This window comes from Vigna umbellata, chromosome 7 (genome assembly GCF_029865625.1).
Source record: "Vigna umbellata cultivar VRB3 chromosome 7, Vumbellata_1.0, whole genome shotgun sequence".
Taxonomy (NCBI): domain Eukaryota; kingdom Viridiplantae; phylum Streptophyta; class Magnoliopsida; order Fabales; family Fabaceae; genus Vigna; species Vigna umbellata.
The window spans coordinates 43,889,614-43,910,451 of record NC_142171.1 but is presented as its reverse complement, the minus strand read 5'-3'; the positions used below and the strand labels follow the sequence as shown (position 1 = coordinate 43,910,451).

At 34.6% G+C, this 20,838-nt stretch overlaps 1 protein-coding gene across 1 annotated transcript; it reads right to left on the bottom strand.

The window, feature by feature from the left end:
- Positions 1 to 8,825: 8,825 nt before the first annotated feature.
- On the bottom strand, positions 8,826 to 18,234 carry LOC124833872 (Glycosyl hydrolase family protein). The gene is made up of 6 exons (XM_088094473.1): positions 17,424 to 18,234; positions 11,111 to 11,277; positions 10,899 to 10,996; positions 10,454 to 10,801; positions 9,708 to 10,124; positions 8,826 to 9,513 (listed from the first exon to the last, which is right to left on the bottom strand). The coding sequence occupies exons 1-6, from the start codon at positions 18,147 to 18,149 to the stop codon at positions 8,906 to 8,908; spliced, it is 2,364 nt and encodes a 787-aa protein (XP_087950599.1). The 5' UTR covers positions 18,150 to 18,234; the 3' UTR covers positions 8,826 to 8,905.
- Positions 18,235 to 20,838: the final 2,604 nt, after the last annotated feature.

Genomic DNA, 20,838 nt, shown 5'->3' with positions numbered 1-20,838 from the left:
CGTGTTTCGAAGACAGGGATTACCTTATGTTTCACTTGTTTTAACTTGCCACAAAAATTGTAAAACTAAGTTAACCAGTATTTCAAATCTCAGATTAATAATAAAAATATTTTTATGTTAAAAAAGTATTAGAGAATAAAAATTATGGTGTAATAAAGAAATATACGTATAGTTTTTATTAGTTAATGATATAAAACAATTTTGTGAAAAAAAATAGTATGTTTAATAAGACTTTCTAAACACTAGTTAAGAAATGAAAAAAAGAATATAAATTTTTATTTGGAGTTATATTAAGAATTACAAAGGAGTGCACTACTAAGTTGTTAATAAAAATCGATTTTTTTACCAATTCTCATTAACTTTTTTTTTAGTATGTAAGAGAATATAAAGACAGAGAAAAAAAAATGGCCTTGGTGAATAAATAATGAGTTAATAATTATTCTTTATCTCTGGTTCATTTGATGAGGATTAGGTATTGACCAATGATGTAGGCTTGAGAGGTGTGTCCCGTTGCTTCTTGAAGATTTCGTTCATACTTATCTTCGCCACTTTATGCTGGAACAACTAATATTTATTTTTATTTTGAAACACAATATTTGTTATTTTAAACCAGAAATTATTCATAAAATGAGATTCTTTCTTAGCTATACTTTGTATCGGTACCAAGTAAAATAAAAATACTCCTATTTCTACAGTAAAGAAGTGGTTAATATTATTTTACTTTGCTGGAAAGCTGAAAAGAAATAATATAATGAAGATATTGATTATATTCTTTAATTTTTTTTTTAATCCTCTTGAATAAACAGAATAAAACGAATAGGGAGAAAACAGTTTTAAAGGTTAAAAATTGTAGTTGTTTAATAATAGGGTGTTGTTTGTTTACTCCTAGAAAGAACCTTGTCCTGCAGCCTGAGGGTGTGACGCACTTGTTTAGGTGTTATTGTGTGAATGCTTTTTTTTGTCAAAAGAAAGAATAGTCTTATTTTACTTTCTGCCATATTGCAATGACATACATTGATTGCAAATTTCAAATTCCTTTCAAAGTGGGGATCCATGCATTTTCATTATTCCTTTTCAAAAGTCCAGAATATATATATATATATATATATATATATATATATATATATATATATATATATATATATATATATATATATATATATATATATATATATATATTAAACAAAGGTTAGGTTGTATAACTTAGTTCGAGAGATAAGTAAAGAAAATAGGTGTTTCGGAATATAGGGTTAGGATCAATTTCTAACACGGAATATTATTGATTTTTATATTGTTTGTTTGTAGTGTTTGGGGTGCTCATATCGAGTTTTGTGATTTAATAAGTGTTAGATTGAGTTTTCTAATCCAGATACTTACAAAAGATACTTTGATGCTAAAGTTAGTAAATATTCGATCATTATAGTATTAATACAGTTATGCATGTCAATGAAAGTAATATCTTAAAGATTTATTTATAGTGATTTTTATAGGTTTTTATCTTTTTGTTTGTCCAATCATATCATAATTGGCATTAACATGCTGATTTGTTATTATTATTGTTAATCTAACCACTTTATCAAGATGGTCAACCTGTCGTTTAGTCAGGATGGTCATGTCCAAGAGGTCGACCCTTTCGGGATGTATGGGTACGGCTTGTAGTTGGTCTCCAACGCCAAGTACCACTCATTCTTAGATTGCTTATTTGTGCCACTCAAATGTTCATGCTTGTTTTGTGCCCGAACGGAAAATGGATCAAGTCTACTAGTCCGGTCGGGTGATACCTACAAAAGGTATTCCGATGTTAAAGTTAATATCGATCGATATAATATTAATGCAGTAATACATCTCTATTAAAGTCATACCTTAGAGCTTTATTTATAGTGATTTTTATAGGCTTTTATCTTTTTGTCGGTCTAATCATGATCCAATCATATCTTAATCGATATTAACAAGTTGATTCGATGTTAATCTAACCATTTTATAATCGGTCAACCATGTCATTTGGTTAGGGTGGTTAATCATGAGTGATATATTTAAAAAGTCGACCCAAAGTGGTCGGCCAAGAGTGTCATCAGTCTTGAAGTTTAGATTGTTCGACTGATGATTTACCATCTTGAATTGATCAAACAGATATATAATCAAGATGATCAATCACGAGTGATGAATATTTAAAACTCAACTTGAAAAAATTCGATCCAAAAACAGGCGACCAAAAGTATCATCAATCTTGGAGTTTAAACCATTTTATTGTTAATTAATAATTTGAGATTAACTAAAATCGACATACGGTAAAAGATATATTGGAATAAAAGGAGAGAGGCGACAAAATATCGAAGTTACATGTAATAATCTACAAACAAACCTAAAAAAATATAATAATAATAAAATATATGACTAATTTATATAAAAGTTAACACCATTTTTAGTTCAAAATATTAAAACAATATAACTTTTTTATTTTTGTCCATTGGAGTCAGATATTCTCATCGCATAAACATATTTTAAGTAAAACATAGGAGTATATATTATATATGTGGAAAAAATCCATAAACGCCTCTTAAGTTTTCTACACCTATTTAAAAACATTTAACTTTATTCTTTGAGGGTTTATTTTAAATTATTTTATATTTGAAGTATAAATATTATTTTTAAATAATACATGTTTGTTTTTTTCATTATTATTAGAGGTTTGTCTGTCATTACTCTATTATATAATCTAAAATAATACATGTTTGGTTTTTCATCATTATTATTTTTTTCAGTCAGTGGTTTTGCTGAATATATATTAAGTTTCTGAGGAAACAAAAATTACTGGTCACAATTTTTCCTTTGTAAATTTTGGTGTATGTCAGAAAAATACATAAAGGCAAATGAAAAGGAGAGTTGAATTTTCAATTGGTGAGATCACGAGATGGTGTTTTTGAAGAAGTTTGATGATGAGTGACAACTATGGAAAGTTCCAAACAACATGACGATGAGATAGGTATTGGCCTATTGGAGTGGTTGGTAATTATTTAGTTATCTTTTTAATTAGTTTTTAAGTTTGATTAAGAATGTAAAAAAAAAAAGTTAATCAAAACCTTAAAACTTATATTAAATAAAAGAGAATCGTTTTTTTTTATTAATATTTATAAATTTATCCTAATCGGATACCATGTCAATGTCCCAGTTCAACACCTTTATCAAAATATGAGTTTCTTAAGCACAATTTAGGGGATTTATTTATTATTAAACTAATTATAGGGTTCTCCAAAGACAATCTCTTTTTCTGTGTTACCTTTTTTAAATAAAATATTTCTTTTTCCATAAATTAGTTTAATGTGAAGTACTATATGAATATTTAAGCAGCAATGACCTTTTGGTATTCATAGTGTTGGGGTGACCAACTCCTCAAAATCAAATTGCATATATATAATTCCTTTTAGGCTTTGGGAATTGCTTACTTTTTAAACAAGTAATTACCAGCCACAATCATTAATTACGTTGACAAATAAATAAGCATGAGATGAAGGATCGTGTATTTAATTAAATATTATGGTAATTGTCATTGTTAAATAAAGGTCCAATCACTGCTTCTTAAGGTTTTATATGTATATGAGACATTATTAACCATAAATTTAAGTTAGACAATAATGGTGAAAGGATTAAATATGCTTTTATTATTTTTTAAATTAACGAACTTTATTGAGATCCATTTAAAAGAAATTATTCTTTTCTTCTCTATAAATTTTGAAATTATCATTTTTAGGTTCTATTAAATTTGTGAATTTTAGTTTTAGATTCTATAAAAAAAATCTTTATTTTTTTTCTCTCAAAAAATTAGAATCACTATTTTCAGTTTATAATATTAATTCTATGATGAGTAAATATCATCTATCTTACTAATCTTAAAAATTAAATGTCACAAATTGAATATTCACAAACTAACATTATCTCACAATTTAAATTTGTCTCAATAGGAATAATGAGTTGATATTTCGTTAAATTTAATATTCCTATTTTTTTTATAGTGTTGCACTGTTGTAGGATATGTTAAAACTTTAATATTAGGGTTATATATGTTTTTAGTCCCTTAAGTATCACACGATTTTGGGTTTAGTCCCTACTCGAAACTTTGATTGTTTTTAGTCCTCATAGTTTTGAAACTGTTATAAATAGTCTTTAATTTTGGATGGCGTTAACTTTTGTTTGACGTGGCAATCAGCCAGTCCATGTCTGATTCCATATATGAGTTTATTCTCTACCATGTTTTCTTTTCTTTTTATTCCAAATTTGCACACAAGCCCCTAATTTCTTCAATGTTTACACTTCAAAAGGAACACCGCAATTAAGGTTCAGAAGGAACACCTCAAAAAGATTAAGTCATTGGCAGCCATCTCGCAACGTACAGAAACACAGAAGGCGAAACCCAAATCGCTGTTGAACCTCCAACGCAAGGCCGCCACCACCTAGCCTCCATGCCGCCACAAAAACCCTAAGCCAACCACTTGCAAACCCCAAGCAGAAGCGCAACCGTCATCTCCTTCAAATTGTGCCATCATCGTTGAGAGAGAAAACTAGAGCCACTAGATGGCAGTTTCATCTTCACCGGACCACCTCGTGCAAGCCAGCGCATCAACCTCCAAAAACCTGCAGGAATAAAACCAAGAAGCTAGAGACATAAAAAACCCATCACGAAGCCACTATCCCCATTCTCGCAAGTCATCAACCTCCAGACCTAAGAGAGATTTGCGCAGCAACTCGCGCCACCTAAGCGCCTCCATAGCAATTCTGCTTCGCGATGAAGCAAGTTGAGCTTCATCAGAGAGCAACCCGCTCTCATGTTCTTGCCATGACGGCGTAGGCGCAACTTTTTTCCTGGTGCTCAATTCAAAACCCTAATTTTGGGTAAAGGGTGAACTGACATGTGGCATGGTTTCACTGGACAGACTCACCTGAGTCAATCCTGCACCTAGCTGGTCAAACAAGGGCTATTATGCAATTTTGAAAAGAAGTTAGGGGCTGAAGTGTAAACATTGAAGAAATTAGGGGCTTGTGTGCAAATTTAGAATAAAAAGAAAAGAAAACATGGCAGAGAATAAACTCATACCTGGCATCAAACGTGGACTGGTCGTTAGTCACGTCAAAAAAAAGTTAATGCCATCCAAAATTAGGGACTATTTATAACAGTTTCAAAACTATGAGGACTAAAAGCAATCAAAGTTTCGAGTAGGGACTAAATCCAAAATCGTGTGATACTTAATGGACTAAAAACATATTTAAACCTTAATATTATAAACACTTAACTTAAAAAAAACATATAAAAATCCTATTACGATTATTCATAAATAATTTATAATAGAAATATTTATCCCTTTTACACTACAAGAATACATATTACACTGAACCAAAAGTGTAAGATAAACTTTGCAAATAAAAAGGAAAAGTCGGAACGTCCTACTTTAAGCTTTAGCTCCGCTACTACCAACTAGCACCTGCTCTCCAAAGACATCACCTAAACTCATATCATTAAGGTGATCATTGCAAAAGAGAAAACAAGTACATATACGAACAGACACAAACAGAAGAGTAAGCTAAAGTACAAAAAGGATATACATACATTTTAAAACAATAACAATATACATCCATATTATGAATCAAGCAACATATAAAATAATTCCTATCAACCTTGTACTTCGACTATCCAGATAGATGTATAAATGTTGGACTCATGGGGAACATGCACCCATGTATGGTGGAGTAACTTGCTCAGAATAATAACTACAACCTTAACCAAAACCATAATGTCATATACCAAGATTAATCCGTCAAACATCTATAGCCAAAATCAGTGACCATAGAGTAGGACCTCCGGCTACTCTCCACAACATAATCTCTTATCTCTACTTGAGATAGGGTTATTGAGAGTGTCAGGATCATTCCCCAATCCAGGAGTCCCTAGTTCAATACATTACACAACATAACCAACTTAGGATATTGCTCCTTGGAATTCTTTTCTCACATCATACTTAAATCCACAATTCACGTATTATTCGAATATCATTATACATAGCCTCATTGCATACCAATAACATGAATCCACTAAACATCCACCAAAAGAACCAGAAATAATCCAATCAAGTTATCAAAGTACCAAATACAACTCAAAAGCCAATAAGAACAATAAAACAGAGAACATAAACCAATGTTGCACCCATGGCGCTCAACTCCAGCATTCTGGCTCTCAGCCCTATACCAATTGGAAAGTGGCGCTCAACACTACTTTCCTAATGCTCAGCCCCAACACCACTAGAATGGAGGCGTTCAACACTACAATCCTGGAACTCAGCCCTATACCAGAAAATCAACTCTAAAACTAGCTTTGGTATCCAAATGGTCAAAATGACATCTTAGACAGTGAGAATGATTCAAAAACATGTTTATAATTTAAATTAGATAACAATTTGATGATTTGGTAAGGAAATAAGGTTCAACAAATCAATATACAACTAAAACTCATATATCATATTCTAAACATTTTACCTCAGATTTAGTTGAACAAAAAAGCTACATAAGTCTTAAATGGCCTAAACACCAACCCTAAACATCAAGTTTCTCTCTAAAATCACTCCTTTAGAAATTCACTACTCAAAAACATTCAATTACCCACTCATTAGTCCACTATTGAACTCCATACCAAATTTTATTGGTTTTACAATTTCAACAAGTCTTAAATGACTTGAAAACTGTCCCCAAACCTTTGTTTTCTTCATCCAACCAGTTTTACAGAAAAAACACTTATCAAAACCCCTAAGACAACCCTTAAACCACATGGTAAACACCCAAAAAGACCACCATCTTATTTTAAAATAGTTACCAAAGATCAAATTAGTTGTCCAAAATCACCATTCATCATCTCAAAATAATATCTCAACAAATCACCTCTCAACTTCCAATATAGACTAAATTAGACCTATAATGATACTTATATCTTTCCTCTTAAAAATTTAACCAAAGTAAACACCAATACCTTCATAGTAAATACCTTCACAAGATCATACCTCATTTCACACATTATACAAAGAATTAAGCACATTTAATTCATTATTTTCACATCAAACACAATTAGCACCAAAACAAGCATTTCATACATATTCAACTTAGATATACAATAACATACATACTTACAATCACAATTTTATGCATTATTATCTAATTTAAGTACAAACATTAGCTTTCCTTACCGGTTAAACGACCAAACGGTCTTAAAAGAACCTAAAACCACTTTCTCAGCTTAGAGAGCTTATATCTACAAATCATAAAATCATGATTAGAGTACGCGGTTAGAACCGCGGATCAACAAAGAATCTAAAGGAACACTTAGATGACACATGCGGTAGAAAACGATTCGCATGCATCAAAAAACATGAAACCTAGAGAAAAAAGTAGAAATTAACTTACTCTTTTGCGAGAATTGATCGACTAGACTAGAAGGCCTTGCCGCAATGATCACTTTGACACCCTTTGATTTTCAAACAGATGACCCAACAAATAGAATACTTATAGAGAAGGAAGAACTCTAGAGAAAACTATTTTTAGAGAGATGGTATGATTTAAAATAATAAAACTCGTCTTATAAAACTTTTATTTGTATTTTGAAATTTTAACATTAAAATATTCAAGTCTCATTATTTAGGCCAGTCTACCATTTCTAAAAATATGATTTTATGAGTTCTTACATTAAACACATAAATAGTTAATAAATAATCTAAAACTAGAAAAAAATAAAAATTATAAATTTTAAAGGATGAAGAATAAAAAATAGAGAAACTAAAATAGAAAAAAACTTACTTATTGTACAGTGAAAACATATTTAAGTCATAATTAAAATTGAAATTTAATTATAACTAACATGATCATATAAGAAAGTTATGTGTTAATTTCTAATGATCGGAATTTTTTTATAACTTTTAAATATGTATTTTATTCAACAAGTGTTTCTTTAAGGAGGTCTGAGTATTATTGGAAGCCCCTAGTGTGAAAATATGGTTGGGTTTAGAATCGTGTTCATGGTTGATAATATAATATCCGCTAAAATCCACAACAATAAATAAAATATGACGGATTGAAATCATTCGGTTATTCCTAAAAAATAGAATAAATTCTAGTTCAACATTGTTAACTAAAATAATGATAATACCCTAAAAGTTTTGGCATGCAAATAACGAACTATCGTAATTTATATAGGAAGTGTTACAGAATAAAAATTTATGTTATCCAAAAAAATTAAACCAGAAATAATTATCACTGTTATTATTGTACCTGTCATACCTAATATTTAAGGTATTTTTCACTTTGAAGATTTGTTTGTGATGGTTTTATCTTTTAAAAAATATCTTAAAGGATGAAAGAAAGAAAATGTATTTAAACTGTCTTATATTTTGACTTCGCCATTAAAAATTATTGGATAAAAAGAGTTATCTAAATTCAATTGTTAACTTTTGAAATTCTGTTATGTGGAGATGTTTTGCACCTTTATTCGTTTTTCTTTTTGAATATGGGCCAAAATGAACAAGAAAACTTCTTTCATCATACTTTGTTAGTTACTTCTTGCATCACACTCTTTGTTTCTTTCACATTCTAATACCATTCTTCACCCCACTAATAACTTATGAACTAGTTATTCAACTGCTACACAACAAGGCTGTTAACATATTCATTGTTCATTTTCCGATTATGTTTAGCAGGTCTTGCAGAAAAACAAAAACGATCATGACCACACAACATAACCTTCTCTGTTCCCACTTTTACCCGCAATAAACAAATTCATGACCAAAAAGCTTGGATTCTCGACGAACATTATTTGAAATTTATCATATCTGTTTAAAATTTTCATTAAGTTACACATTTAGCATTTTACAAGCACTCAATAAATTTGAATTGAAACAATGTGCTCCACATCCCCTACACTCAAGGTGTGGTGGCCCATTGGCAAAATCCTTCTTCCTTGCTCATCTGCAAAGCTCAAGTGTTCACAAGGATGAACCAAAATGCTTGTGTCAGTAGATTTGTTAGCAACAGTATGCAGACTGCTAAACCCAACCAACTGGGTTTCTGGAGAACCATCTACAACTTTCGGCCCTTTAGAAAATAACATTACAACATGACTTCCATCCAAATCACCAAGGTTCGTCACAGAAATATCCACTGAGAAACTCAATGAATTGCAATTTTGCAACTCATTAATTGGAACATAATCAGCTCCATAAACTTCTTTCCGTGCCTGATATAGCAATCTTTTTCTAGAACCATCTTTGATTATTCTTGACAGACTAATTTTACTTGGGGCTGATAAGAAATTGTAGGAAAAATGGCTGTAACTTAAACCATGGCCAAATCCATATACTCTACTTCCAGTATAAAAGCGGTAGGTCCTTCCTGGATAACCACGTGAAGGATCAGCTCGCATGTTCATGTCATTCATGGGAACATTAGTAAATGCCTCAGGGTACCAAGTCATTGGTAGTCTTCCCACTGCATCACAAAAAGGATTTGGATATTTAAAAATCTTCTGGTGAGAAGAAAAAAATCATTTAACAGCAGTTAGCTTAAAATAGTAACTATGACTATTGGAGTACAAAGACCCTTATCTAACTTCAAATGTTCAAAATGGATGAAGACACCCTTGTCTAACAGCATATTCATTTATAACTTACAAGTATACATACCTGGATTAAACTCCCCAAAGATTATTTCAGCTAGGGCTTTTCCGCCAGCTTCACCAGGGTACCCAACCCAAAGAATACTTCCAATTTTATTATTTTCTTCAGCAAAAGAGACATCAAGAGGTCCTCCCCCAATAAGAACTAGAATGACTGGATTTTTACTAGCATCAGCTACATAGGATACAAGGTCCATCTGTTTTCCAGGCAAGAGAAGACTAACTCGATCATGATCCTCTGTCTCTTGCGTTGCATCAAGTCCGACAACTACAACAACAAAATCAGCTTCTTTTGCAGTGTCAAGAGCCTCACCAAAACCATTATCAGATTCACACGATACATCATGGCAACCAAAAGAAAATGATATCCTCTCTGCAAACTCTCCAAGTCCTCCGTATAAGCTTGTTAAGGAGCAAGGAATTCCTACATTATTAGGTGCAAAATCATGCAGTTCAGTATCAGGGAATTGAGGGGTCTTATAAAAGATAAAGAAACATTTAGAGTAATGATGGACTAAAAATTATAAAACACACAAGTAGTAAATTGCTAAAACGATAATTATTTTAGAATAGAGAAAGTATTTGGCATTTTAGCAGGCATGGATGTCCTGGGTACATAAAGCAGTGGTATATGAAACAAACATTTTGGCAGGGTAGGGATAGCCTGACCAGAAATAACTACTGCAAGCAAAATTAAATGAAACAAACAAATGAAGATGGGAAAATTACAACATTCCAATATGAAAATAATACCTGAGTAGCCACCACCAAGTTTGGTTGTAGTTGCCATTGGACCAATGACAGCCAAGGAGGCACCAATATCCCTATTCAAGGGAAGAAACTTCCTGTCATTCTTCAGCAGTACAATTCCCTGCCTTGCAGCTTCAAGCGCCAGTGTTTTGTGTTCTAGGCTACAAACATCCTTTGATCCCAATTTTCCAAACTGGCCTCTTATAGGGTCTCCATCAAACAGTCCAAGGCGCAGTTGAACAGAAAAAAGGTTAAGAAGAGCTCTGTCTATATCTTCCTCTTTAATTTTACCTTGTTCAATAGCATGTTCAGTATGTCTAAGCATAAACGTTCCACAATCAATATCCATACCTGATGAATTGAGAAAGTGTCAGAAACTGTCGAGTTCGAACAATGTTGCTGCAAAAAATTCAATGAAAGATGCATTTAAACAGACAAACGAAAGCACCTGCTTTGAGAACATCAGCAACAGCATCCTCACTGGAATTAACGTATTTCTGAGACTCATAAACCGTGGCCACAGCATCACAGTCTGAAGTGATGTACCTATTAAAAAGTCAAAACCACCAATCCTGATAATCAACAAAATATTCTTGTCTATTTTGTTTTTCATCATAAATTTTCACATTGCTACAAATTCAAAGACCCAAAATCCCATACCCTTTGAACCCCCACTTGTCTCTAGCCAGTCCCAAGAGTTCCTCACTAGCACAAGCAGGGACATCGTTCACCGCATTGTAGGAACACATCAAGCAGCTTGCTTTCCCTTGCTGGATACAACCACGAAAAGGTGGCTGATATGTGTCTTCCAAATCCTGTTGTGATACCTACAATCACAAAACCAATTGATGAAGGCTAACCAACACGTTACAAATCCAAGCAATACTAACAATAAAACCCTTACAAAAAAAACAAAATTCTATGCATTGTTAATGTAAATATTTTTACATTATCAACCAACAAGATATAATTCTAAATTGTAATCAATTATTATAAAAATCAATGAATTTACATGTTCAGTTTAGGAAACCCTTAGATGATGGTCCAAAGCTCTACCATGTCTGGTCCTTTCAAGTGGGTATTCTCTGGCTTCCTAGCAAGACTGAGGGTCAGTACGTAACTCCATGGACTGTTACTCCATCGTCACAGTACCCCAGTATGCTTGTGTTATCCCCTTAACGATATTTAACCTGGTTGCCTAAGAGCTAGACACTGTAAGAATCAGTTCGTCACAAAAGGCTAGCACAAATCTAGGACGTAACATAATCTTTAGGTCTCGAGCAGTAGAGGATAATGATGCTAAGGTGTGTCTGAGCTCTAGATAGGCTGGTAGCTCGGGAGGGTACATTATCAATGGCCATTTGTGATTGTATGACTAAGTGCATTTTAGTCAAATTCCAATTCTAAACTCTCCTACACTATCTTCCTACTCGTTCTAGCCAAAGATATTGAGAGATTTTAAGCTAGAAGCATAGTGTGTCCTTCACGGTCATGGTGTAAAGGTCTATTTATAGACCCAAAACAATTGATATTCACTCCTTTTAAGAGAATCGGGCCTTTTTGAGTATTATGATATGTAAGCTTGTGAGGATTCCCCCAAACAACCTTTAGTTTCACCAAGGTCGATGTGTTTTCTAGGAAAGTTGAGAGCCGAATTACCAAGTACCTAAGCCAACTACCACATTCGAGTGAAGTTGTAACACGTGATGAAAGGGCAGAAGGGTCCAATGTTAATACAGCTAATCAAGGAGTGAGAAAGAGTTCTAGAAACAAAATAACAAACTCATTGCCTTCTCTCTGCATAATTTCTTTTCTCTGATGTACCACATCTCTCTCTCTGGACATTGCCTATGGCAGCTATAGGATGATTCCTAAACTTTTCCGTTTCTAGAATAAAATTTATTCCAATATTCATTCCTTTTACTGGTGCAAAAATTATTTGAGTACTTTACTGCTATATCAGTACTGTGAATTTTGTGTACTGTTCCATTGGTGATTTTGGGTACTGTTACAATTGGTGCTTTCATTGCCCATGGTGGAGAATACTCGCCTCAAAGACCTCAAGGCTGATGTCAAACGCATCCTCGACGTATTGGAGATCAGAGACCGTGAAAACGCCACAAGATTTGAAACCTTAGAGTCAGCTGTTGATGCCTTGCTGCAGCAGAAAACAGCAAACCCTGCTCCACCGTTTCAGGTGCATAACGTCAAGTTGGATTTTCCACTCTTTGATGGCTCCGATGTCTTGCAATGGATATTCAAGGCAGAGCAATTCTTTTCATATTACAAAACTCCTGATGATCATCGTTTAACGATTGCTGCCATACATCTGGACAAGGATGTAGACTCATGGTTTCAAATGATGAACCGTCAAGATACCTTCCACTCCTGGGTTGCTTTTACTCGTGCGCTAGAATTGGAATTTGGTCCTTCTCCCTATGAGTGTTCTAGATCCAATTTATTTAAGTTGACCCAAACAGATTCTATGCAGGAATATTATGTCAAATTCACTGTCCTGGCTAACCGTGTCCAAGGTGTCACCACTGAAGCCTTGTTAGATTGTTTTATTGGAGGGTTAAAACTGGATATTCGAAGGGATGTAATTGCTCAATCCCCTTCAACATTGATTCGCTCAGTTTCCTTAGCTAAATTGTATGAAGAAAAATACATGACCAAACCCAAACCATATCAACCTTATACAGCAGCCAAAACACTAACCGCAAACACTAGCCAGTCTATACACCAAACCAGTAAATCCACAAATCTACGCTTTCAACTCCGATCACAGCTTCCACCACCATCCGAAATACCCATATCAAGCAAATCACCCCAGCTGAGATGCAGCTGAGAAGGGAAAAAGGGCTCTGTTATACATGTGAGGAGAAATTTTCTCCTACCCATCGATGTCCCAACAAGCAATACCTATTTCTACAATGCCAAGACGCGGATGCTGCAGACTTACCACCCGAACCACCGGATACAGAGCAACAAGGTGAATTAAACTTGTTACAAGAACACCACCTATCTTATAATGCTTTAAAAGGAGCTTCTGGACTGGGTACAATGAAATTCCAAGGTTTAATTAATGGCATTACAGTTCAAGTTTTACTTGACAGTGGCTTGAGTGATAATTTTCTGTAGCCCAGAATCGCTCACTGTTTAAAGTTGCCCATTGAGCCAATCTCCAATTTTAAAGTTCTAGTTGGCAATGGCAATACTTTAGTTGCTGAAGGATTGGTTAAAGACTTGGAAGTCCGAATTCAGGGTCACTTTTTGACATTGCCAGTATATTTACTACCTGTTACTGGGGCTGATTTAGTTTTGGGAGCTGCCTGGTTAGCCACTCTTGGACCTCATATTTCAGATTACAGCACTCTTACACTGAAATTTTATTTGGGCAATCATTTTGTCGCATTGCATGGGGAGCAAAACACTTTACCGGTACAAGCTCAGTTTCATCATCTCAAACGTATGACTCATACACATGCCATAGCTGAGCTTTTTACATTACAATTCGAACAATTAGACGGTTTTCCAAAGCAACAACTGCAATTACACCACGATGTCGACCCTGAATTGGTGTTGTTATTGAATAAATATAAGGTGGTTTTTTCTGTTCCTTCGGGGCTGCCTCCTAATAGGTCAAAGAACCATTCTATTCCCTTGTTACAAGGATCGGAACCAGTGAAAGTGAGACCATATAGGTATCCCCATAGCCAGAAACACCAGATTGAAATAATGGTCCAAGAGATGTTGAAGGAAGGACTTATTGTACCTAGCACTAGTCCTTTTTCATCACCAATTATTCTGGTTAAGAAGAAAGATGGAACTTGGCGCTTTTGTACTGATTATAGGGCATTCAGTGCTATCACTGTTAAGGATAGTTTTCCTATCCCAACCGTAGATGAACTCATCGATGAGTTACATGGAATGCAATTTTTCTCTAAATTGGACTTGCGTTCGGGCTACCACCAGATTTTGGTAAAGGAAGAGGACAGATTCAAAACAGCTTTTAGAACCCACCAAGGTCATTATGAATGGGTTGTAATGCCATTTGGTCTCACCAATGCCCCTGCCACATTTCAGAGCTTGATGAATGACGTTTTCCAAGGCTTATTGAGGAAATTTGTTCTTGTGTTTTTTGATGATATTCTAGTATACAGCTCTTCTTGGTCTGCTCATTTACTGCATCTTGAAGTTGTTTTGCAGAAACTTGAGCAACATCAACTCTTTGCCAAACTATCTAAATGCTCTTTTGGTCTTCAACAAGTGGACTATTTAGGCCACACTGTTTCCGGCTTAGGAGTGGCAATGGATACAAGCAAGATGCAAGCTGTGATGGATTGGCCATGTCCTAACACCTTGAAGCAGTTGTGAGGCTTTCTTGGCCTTACAGGCTATTATAGACGCTTCATAAAAAATTACGCAGTGGTGGCCGCCCCTCTCACCGATTTATTAAAAAAAGACAATTTTCAGTGGACACCATCGGCTTATGCAGCTTTTGAGCAATTAAAATTGGCAATCACCCAAGCCCCTGTTTTGGCTATGCCCGATTTTTCGAAACCTTTTGTCTTAGAAACAGATGCCTCAGGAGTGGGAATCGGTGCAGTTCTCAGCCAAGAGCATCATCCGATTGCATTTTTCTCTAAGAAGCTTTCGGCTGCCATGCAAAAACAATCCACATACACTAGAGAATTTTTGCTATCACAGAAGCCATTGCCAAGTTCCGTCATTACCTCCTGGGCCATAAATTTGTGATTCGAACAGATCAAAAAAGCTTAAAAAGCTTAACGGAGCAAGCTATTCAGACCCCAGAACAACAAAAATGGCTGCACAAATTGCTGGGATATGATTTTACCATTGAATATAAGCCGAGGAAAGATAATATTGCTGCAGATTCTCTCTCTCGATCCAAATTCTGCATGCATTACGGGAAGCTGTTTCTCAGGATCCTCATCTTAAGGGTGTTCTAGACTTGTGTTTGCTAAATCAGCCTCCTCACCCCCATTATTCAGTGCATGATAATTTACTCTTCTGGAAGGGTCGTTTAGTTATTCCTCAATCTCATGCTTTGATCCAACAGATTTTACATGAGTTTCATAGCTCATTGATGGGAGGGCATGCTGGTTTTACAAGAACTTTGGCTAGAATTGCAGCTCAATTTTATTGGAAGGGTATGAACAAAGATGTACAACAGTTTGTTCAAAATTGCTTGATTTGCCAACAAGCAAAAATGTCTCACACTCTCCCTGCTGGTTTGTTACAGCCACTCCCCATTCCAGAGCAAATTTGGGAAGACATTGCTATGGATTTCATCACGGGCCTCCCTTCTTCAAATGGCTTTACGGTCAACTTGGTAGTTGTTGACAGATTATCTAAATATGGCCATTTTTCCCCTTTAAGGCTGATTACTCTAGTAAATCAGTTGCAGAAATTTTTGTTAAATCAGTGGTAAAACTACATGGCATTCCTAAGACTATTGTTTCAGATAGGGACAAAGTTTTTCTGAGTCATTTTTGGCAGCAGTTATTCAAATTAAGTGGTACTTCTTTGAACATGTCCACTGCATACCATCCACAGTCCGATGGCCAATCTGAATCCTTAAACAAATGTTTGGAAATGTATTTGAGGTGTTTCACTTATGAATCTCCTAAAGATTGGGCAAAGTTGTTGCCTTGGGCTGAGTATTGGTATAACACTTCCTATCACCATAGTTGTGGAATGACCCCCTTTAAGATCGTGTATGGAAGAGATCCTCCTGCCTTGGTGAAATACAACCTTAATCCACATGATTCTCTTTCAGTTCAAGAACAATTACTGCAACGAGATGTAACAATCAACAAATTGAAAGTTAATCTCCACAAAGCTCAACAATACATGAAGAAACAGGCTGACAAGAAAAGGAGGTTCATGGAATTCCAAATTGGTGACTTGGTCTTGGTTAAACTGCAGCCCTATAGACAACACTCTGTAGCTCTTCGGAAAAATCAGAAGTTGAGTATGAGATTTTTTGGTCCTTTCCCTGTTATTCAAAGAATTGGCCAGGTTGCTTACAAATTGTTGCTACCCCCAACCACTAAAAGCCATCCAGTATTCCATTGCTCCCAGTTGAAACCTTGTAGAGGGGATCATTCTCAGCCTTATGTGCCTCTACCTACTACTTCCAATGAATTGCCACCAGTTATTCACCTTGTTGCCATTTTAAAATCCAAGGTCCTATTATGAGGCCTGAACCAAGTTCCACAATATTTGGTGCAATGGGAGGGATTAGATGTTGATAACGCCACTTGGGAGGATCAAAGAACCCTGCAGCAAGCTTTCCCGAATCTCAACCTTGAGGACAAGGTTGGTCTTAATGGGGGTGGAATTGTAACACATGATGAAAGGGCAGAAGGGTCCAATGCTAATACAGTTCATCAAGGAGTGAGAAAGAGTTCTAGAAACAAAATAACAAACTCCAGGCTGGAGGATTTCTATTGGTGAAAAGCATAGTCGTATATTGGGGGTGGAAAGGGAAAAAGGGGAGGAGTGGTTGGAAATTCTGTTTTGCCTTCTCTCTGCATAATTTCTTTTCTCTGATGTACCGTATCTCTCTCTCTGGACATTGCCTATGGCAGCAATAGGATGATTCCTAAACTTTTCCGTTTCTAGAATAAAATTTATTCCAATATTCATTCCTTTTACTGGTGCAAAACTTATTTGAGTACTTTACTGCTATATCAGTACTGTGAATTTTGTGTACTGTTTCATTGGTGATTTTGGGTACTGTTTACAGAAGTCCGATTAGTTCATCTAAGACTGAGTTGAAGAGAGTCATCAGGGTATACTACTGATTCTCAAGATATTAAGTACATATCCATTACTTGTTTATTTGTTTGGGACTACTATTCATTTCTGTGTATAAAGTAAGAAGAAATTAATCATCAGAAAATATGATCACTGAAGGAAGCAGAGAAAAGATAAGAGAACTCACCACAGCATTGAAGTTATACCTCGCGAACTGCTGCCACATGTCCAAATCATAAGCAGTGAAATGTTTGCAACACGCAGACACCATAAGTTCATCATCATCATCATCATCATCATCATCATCATTACCAACAGCATCATGGATTCCACGAATCCCCTGAAGGCCCTTGACGTACTCAACAGCATAGGCAGAAGCGAGCATGGGATCTTCCCCGGGAGTCTCCTGGCCGCGGCCCCACCTGGGATCTCTGAATATGTTGATGTTGGGTGCCCAGAAGGTGAGGCCGGCCTGGCCCACATTGAACATGGCGCGGGCCTCGCGGGCGATGGCGGCGGCGGTGCGGAACCAAAGGGAGCGGTTGAAGGAGGCAGCTGAGAGGATGACTTGGGGGAAGATGGTGGCGGAGGGGATAGTGCCGTTGAAGGAGACTCCGGGGCCATTGAGGGCGATGCCGTGGAGGGACTCGGACCACCACTGGTAGGCGGGGATGCCGAGGCGAGGAATGGAAGAGGCGTTGTTGGAGAGAAAGAGGATCTTCTCCGGGAGAGTGAGGAGAGAAACGATGGAGCGCGCTCGAGCGAGAGTGGGAAGGGAAGCGTCGCAGAAAGGGTAAGAGTGGTGGGGGAATTTGCAAGAGTAGTCGTTGCTTATTGCGGTGGCTGTTTCAGAGACAATGAACAACATCAGAACCAACATCATCATGGAACTCCTTGCCCATTGCTTCCTCATCTCACTCTTGCTTTCTTCAAACACACTCACTCTATTCTGTTGTCTTACTTAATACCAGATACTGTTAAAACAGTTTTGTGTTTGTGTTGCCGAGTATTAAATTAAGCAATTCATTTTTCACGGTTTTCATTTTATTGCTTAAAGTTCATTTCTTATATCCATAAATGGAATCAATTTAAAGTATTGAAAAGCTTTTGTCACATGTAACTCCTTATGTTCTTTCTCTTCCAGGACTACTTCCAACAAATTCATCCAAAATACAGACATTTTTTTTTAATCCTATTCACACTTTCCTAAATTTCCTATTTACATTTTCTCTCAGGTTAGGAGAATAATATAATTTTTAAGTAAAAAGATAAATATACAAGAAAGAGGAAAAATACCCATTACGAGTATGTATGAAAAAAGAAACAAGTAAAGATTCACTGATATTGAAGTTGGATTTAGTTAAACATCACTTACTTCTATTTAGAGACTTTTCTCCATTTATGCACTATGTTCTTTAGCTGTTTACGTGCCTTATTCTTAAAATTAGACTTTGCGTGTTTTATCTTTAACTTTCGTTTTTTCTTAAATGAAGATTCTATATGACAAATTGTTAAAAAATGTAAGTGGTTAGCGTTTAAACTTTTTAAATTACATTTAAAAGTTTTTGCATTCTTATTTTACATTAGTTAATTTGAAAACAATTTTGACATTGTTTTCAAATAATTTTTTGTATTGATTAAAATGATTTAGTGAACTACCTTACTCGATGAGTCCCTCACTTGAGTTCCTAAAGGCATTTTTTATCCAACAGTGCACTTTTTTTTGTTTTCTAATTTTGATTTCAGTTAAAAATTAAGGATGTCGTTTATTTATTTATTCATGAAATGAATAACATCAATGATGCTATTTAAGCCAGTTTTTGCTCGCGAACAACAACAATGTTTTTTTAAAGATCTTTATAATTTGTTTTTTTATTGTTATAATAAAGTCTAGTTTTAAATCACAATTTATTTTTAGCTACTACCAGTTTTATATATTTTGTTATTGTTACTGACTATAGTTTCTTTAATTCAATAAATACACTCAGTTGATACAAATTGTAATACACATATTCTTTCATTTTATTTAAACCGGTATGAGAGTCTTCATTAACTTGATACATAAGGCTTACTTGTGAGGAAATAATCTTACGAATAATAATAACAACAAACTCTACAAAAATCCCTTAATGGTCAACATTATGACCATTAGAGTAAATTGATGTAGAATCTTCTACGCGCCAAGAGTAAGAGGAATTTGATAAAAAAAAAAAGATGTTGAGGAGTCTATGAAAGGTAATATTATCTCGACTTGTGAACAATTGGAGCAATTGAAGAAATCTAAAGCATTATCTTTCCAAGCCATTAGTTTTCAAAAAAATTTTTGGATAAGAGCACATCCTAGATTGTTTGGGATTCCTTGAAAAGAAAAATTGGAGGAAATGATCATGTGAAGAAATCAATGCTTAATGCATTGAGAAGAGAGTTTGAGGTGCTTGAAATGATAGGAACAAAAACTATCGTATTTTGCTAGAGTCATGACAGTGGCAAACAAAATGAGATGCAATAGAGAGCTTATACCTGACGCAAAAATGGTTGAAAAAATACTTCGAACATTGACAATACAATTCACTTATGTTGTTGTTTCGATCGAAGAGTCAAAAGACATAGGGGTAATGTCTATCGATGAACTTCCTAGCTCTTTTTGATTTCATTGGTTAAAGTTCATTTCTTATTTCCATAAATGGAATCGATTTAAAGTGTTGAAAAGCTTTTGTGGCATGTAACTCCTTATGTTCTTCCTATTCCGGTACTACTTCCAACAAATTCATCTAAAATACAGACATTTTTTTGACTCCTATTCACACTTTCCTAAATTTCCTATTTACATTTTCTATCAGGCTAGGAGAATAATATACTTTTTAAGTACAAAGAAAAATATACTAGAAAGAAGAAAAATACCCATTTACAAGTATATGAAAAAGAAGAAGCAAGTATAGATTTACTCATTGAAGATGGATTTAGTTAGACATCACTTACTTCTATACAGAGACTTTTCACCATTTATGCACTAAGTTATTTAGCTGTTTACGTGCCTTATTCTTAAAATTAGACTTTGCGTGTTTTATCTTTAATTTTTGTTTATTCTTAAATGAAGATTCTATATGACAAATTGTTAAAATATGTAAGTGGTTTGCGTCTACTCTTTTTAAATTACATTTAAAAGTTTTTGCATTAATTCTTATTTTACATTAATCAATTTGAAAACATTTTTTACATGGTTTTCAAATAATTTTTTGTATTGATTAAAATGATTTAATGAACTACCCAACGAGTCCCTCAAAAGGATGATAGGGTTAACTGATCTCGTAAAAAAATCACTTGAGTTCCTAAAGGCATTTTTTATCCAACAGTGTACTTAAGCCAATTTTTACTAGTGAACTACAACAATGTGTTTTTTATTTAAGATCTTTATAATTTGTTTTTTTTTAAAGTATAATAAAGTCTAATTTTGAGTCACATTTTCTTTTTAGCCCTTACCATTTTCATATATTTTTTATTGATTATTTAATAGTCTCTTTAATTCATTAAACACACTCAGCTGACACTAATTTCAATACATATATTATTTTATTCTTTTCAAATGGGTATATGAGCCTCCA

Coding starts and splice junctions, on each gene's coding strand:
- LOC124833872 (XM_088094473.1), bottom strand. CDS start 18,149: ATGAGGAAGCAATGGGCAAGGAGTTCCATGATGATGTTGGTTCTGATG. Junction 11,278..17,423: donor GGTATAACTTCAATGCTGTG/GTGAGTTCTCTT, acceptor TTGTGATTGTAG/GTATCACAACAGGATTTGGA. Junction 10,997..11,110: donor GACAAGTGGGGGTTCAAAGG/GTATGGGATTTT, acceptor ACTTTTTAATAG/GTACATCACTTCAGACTGTG.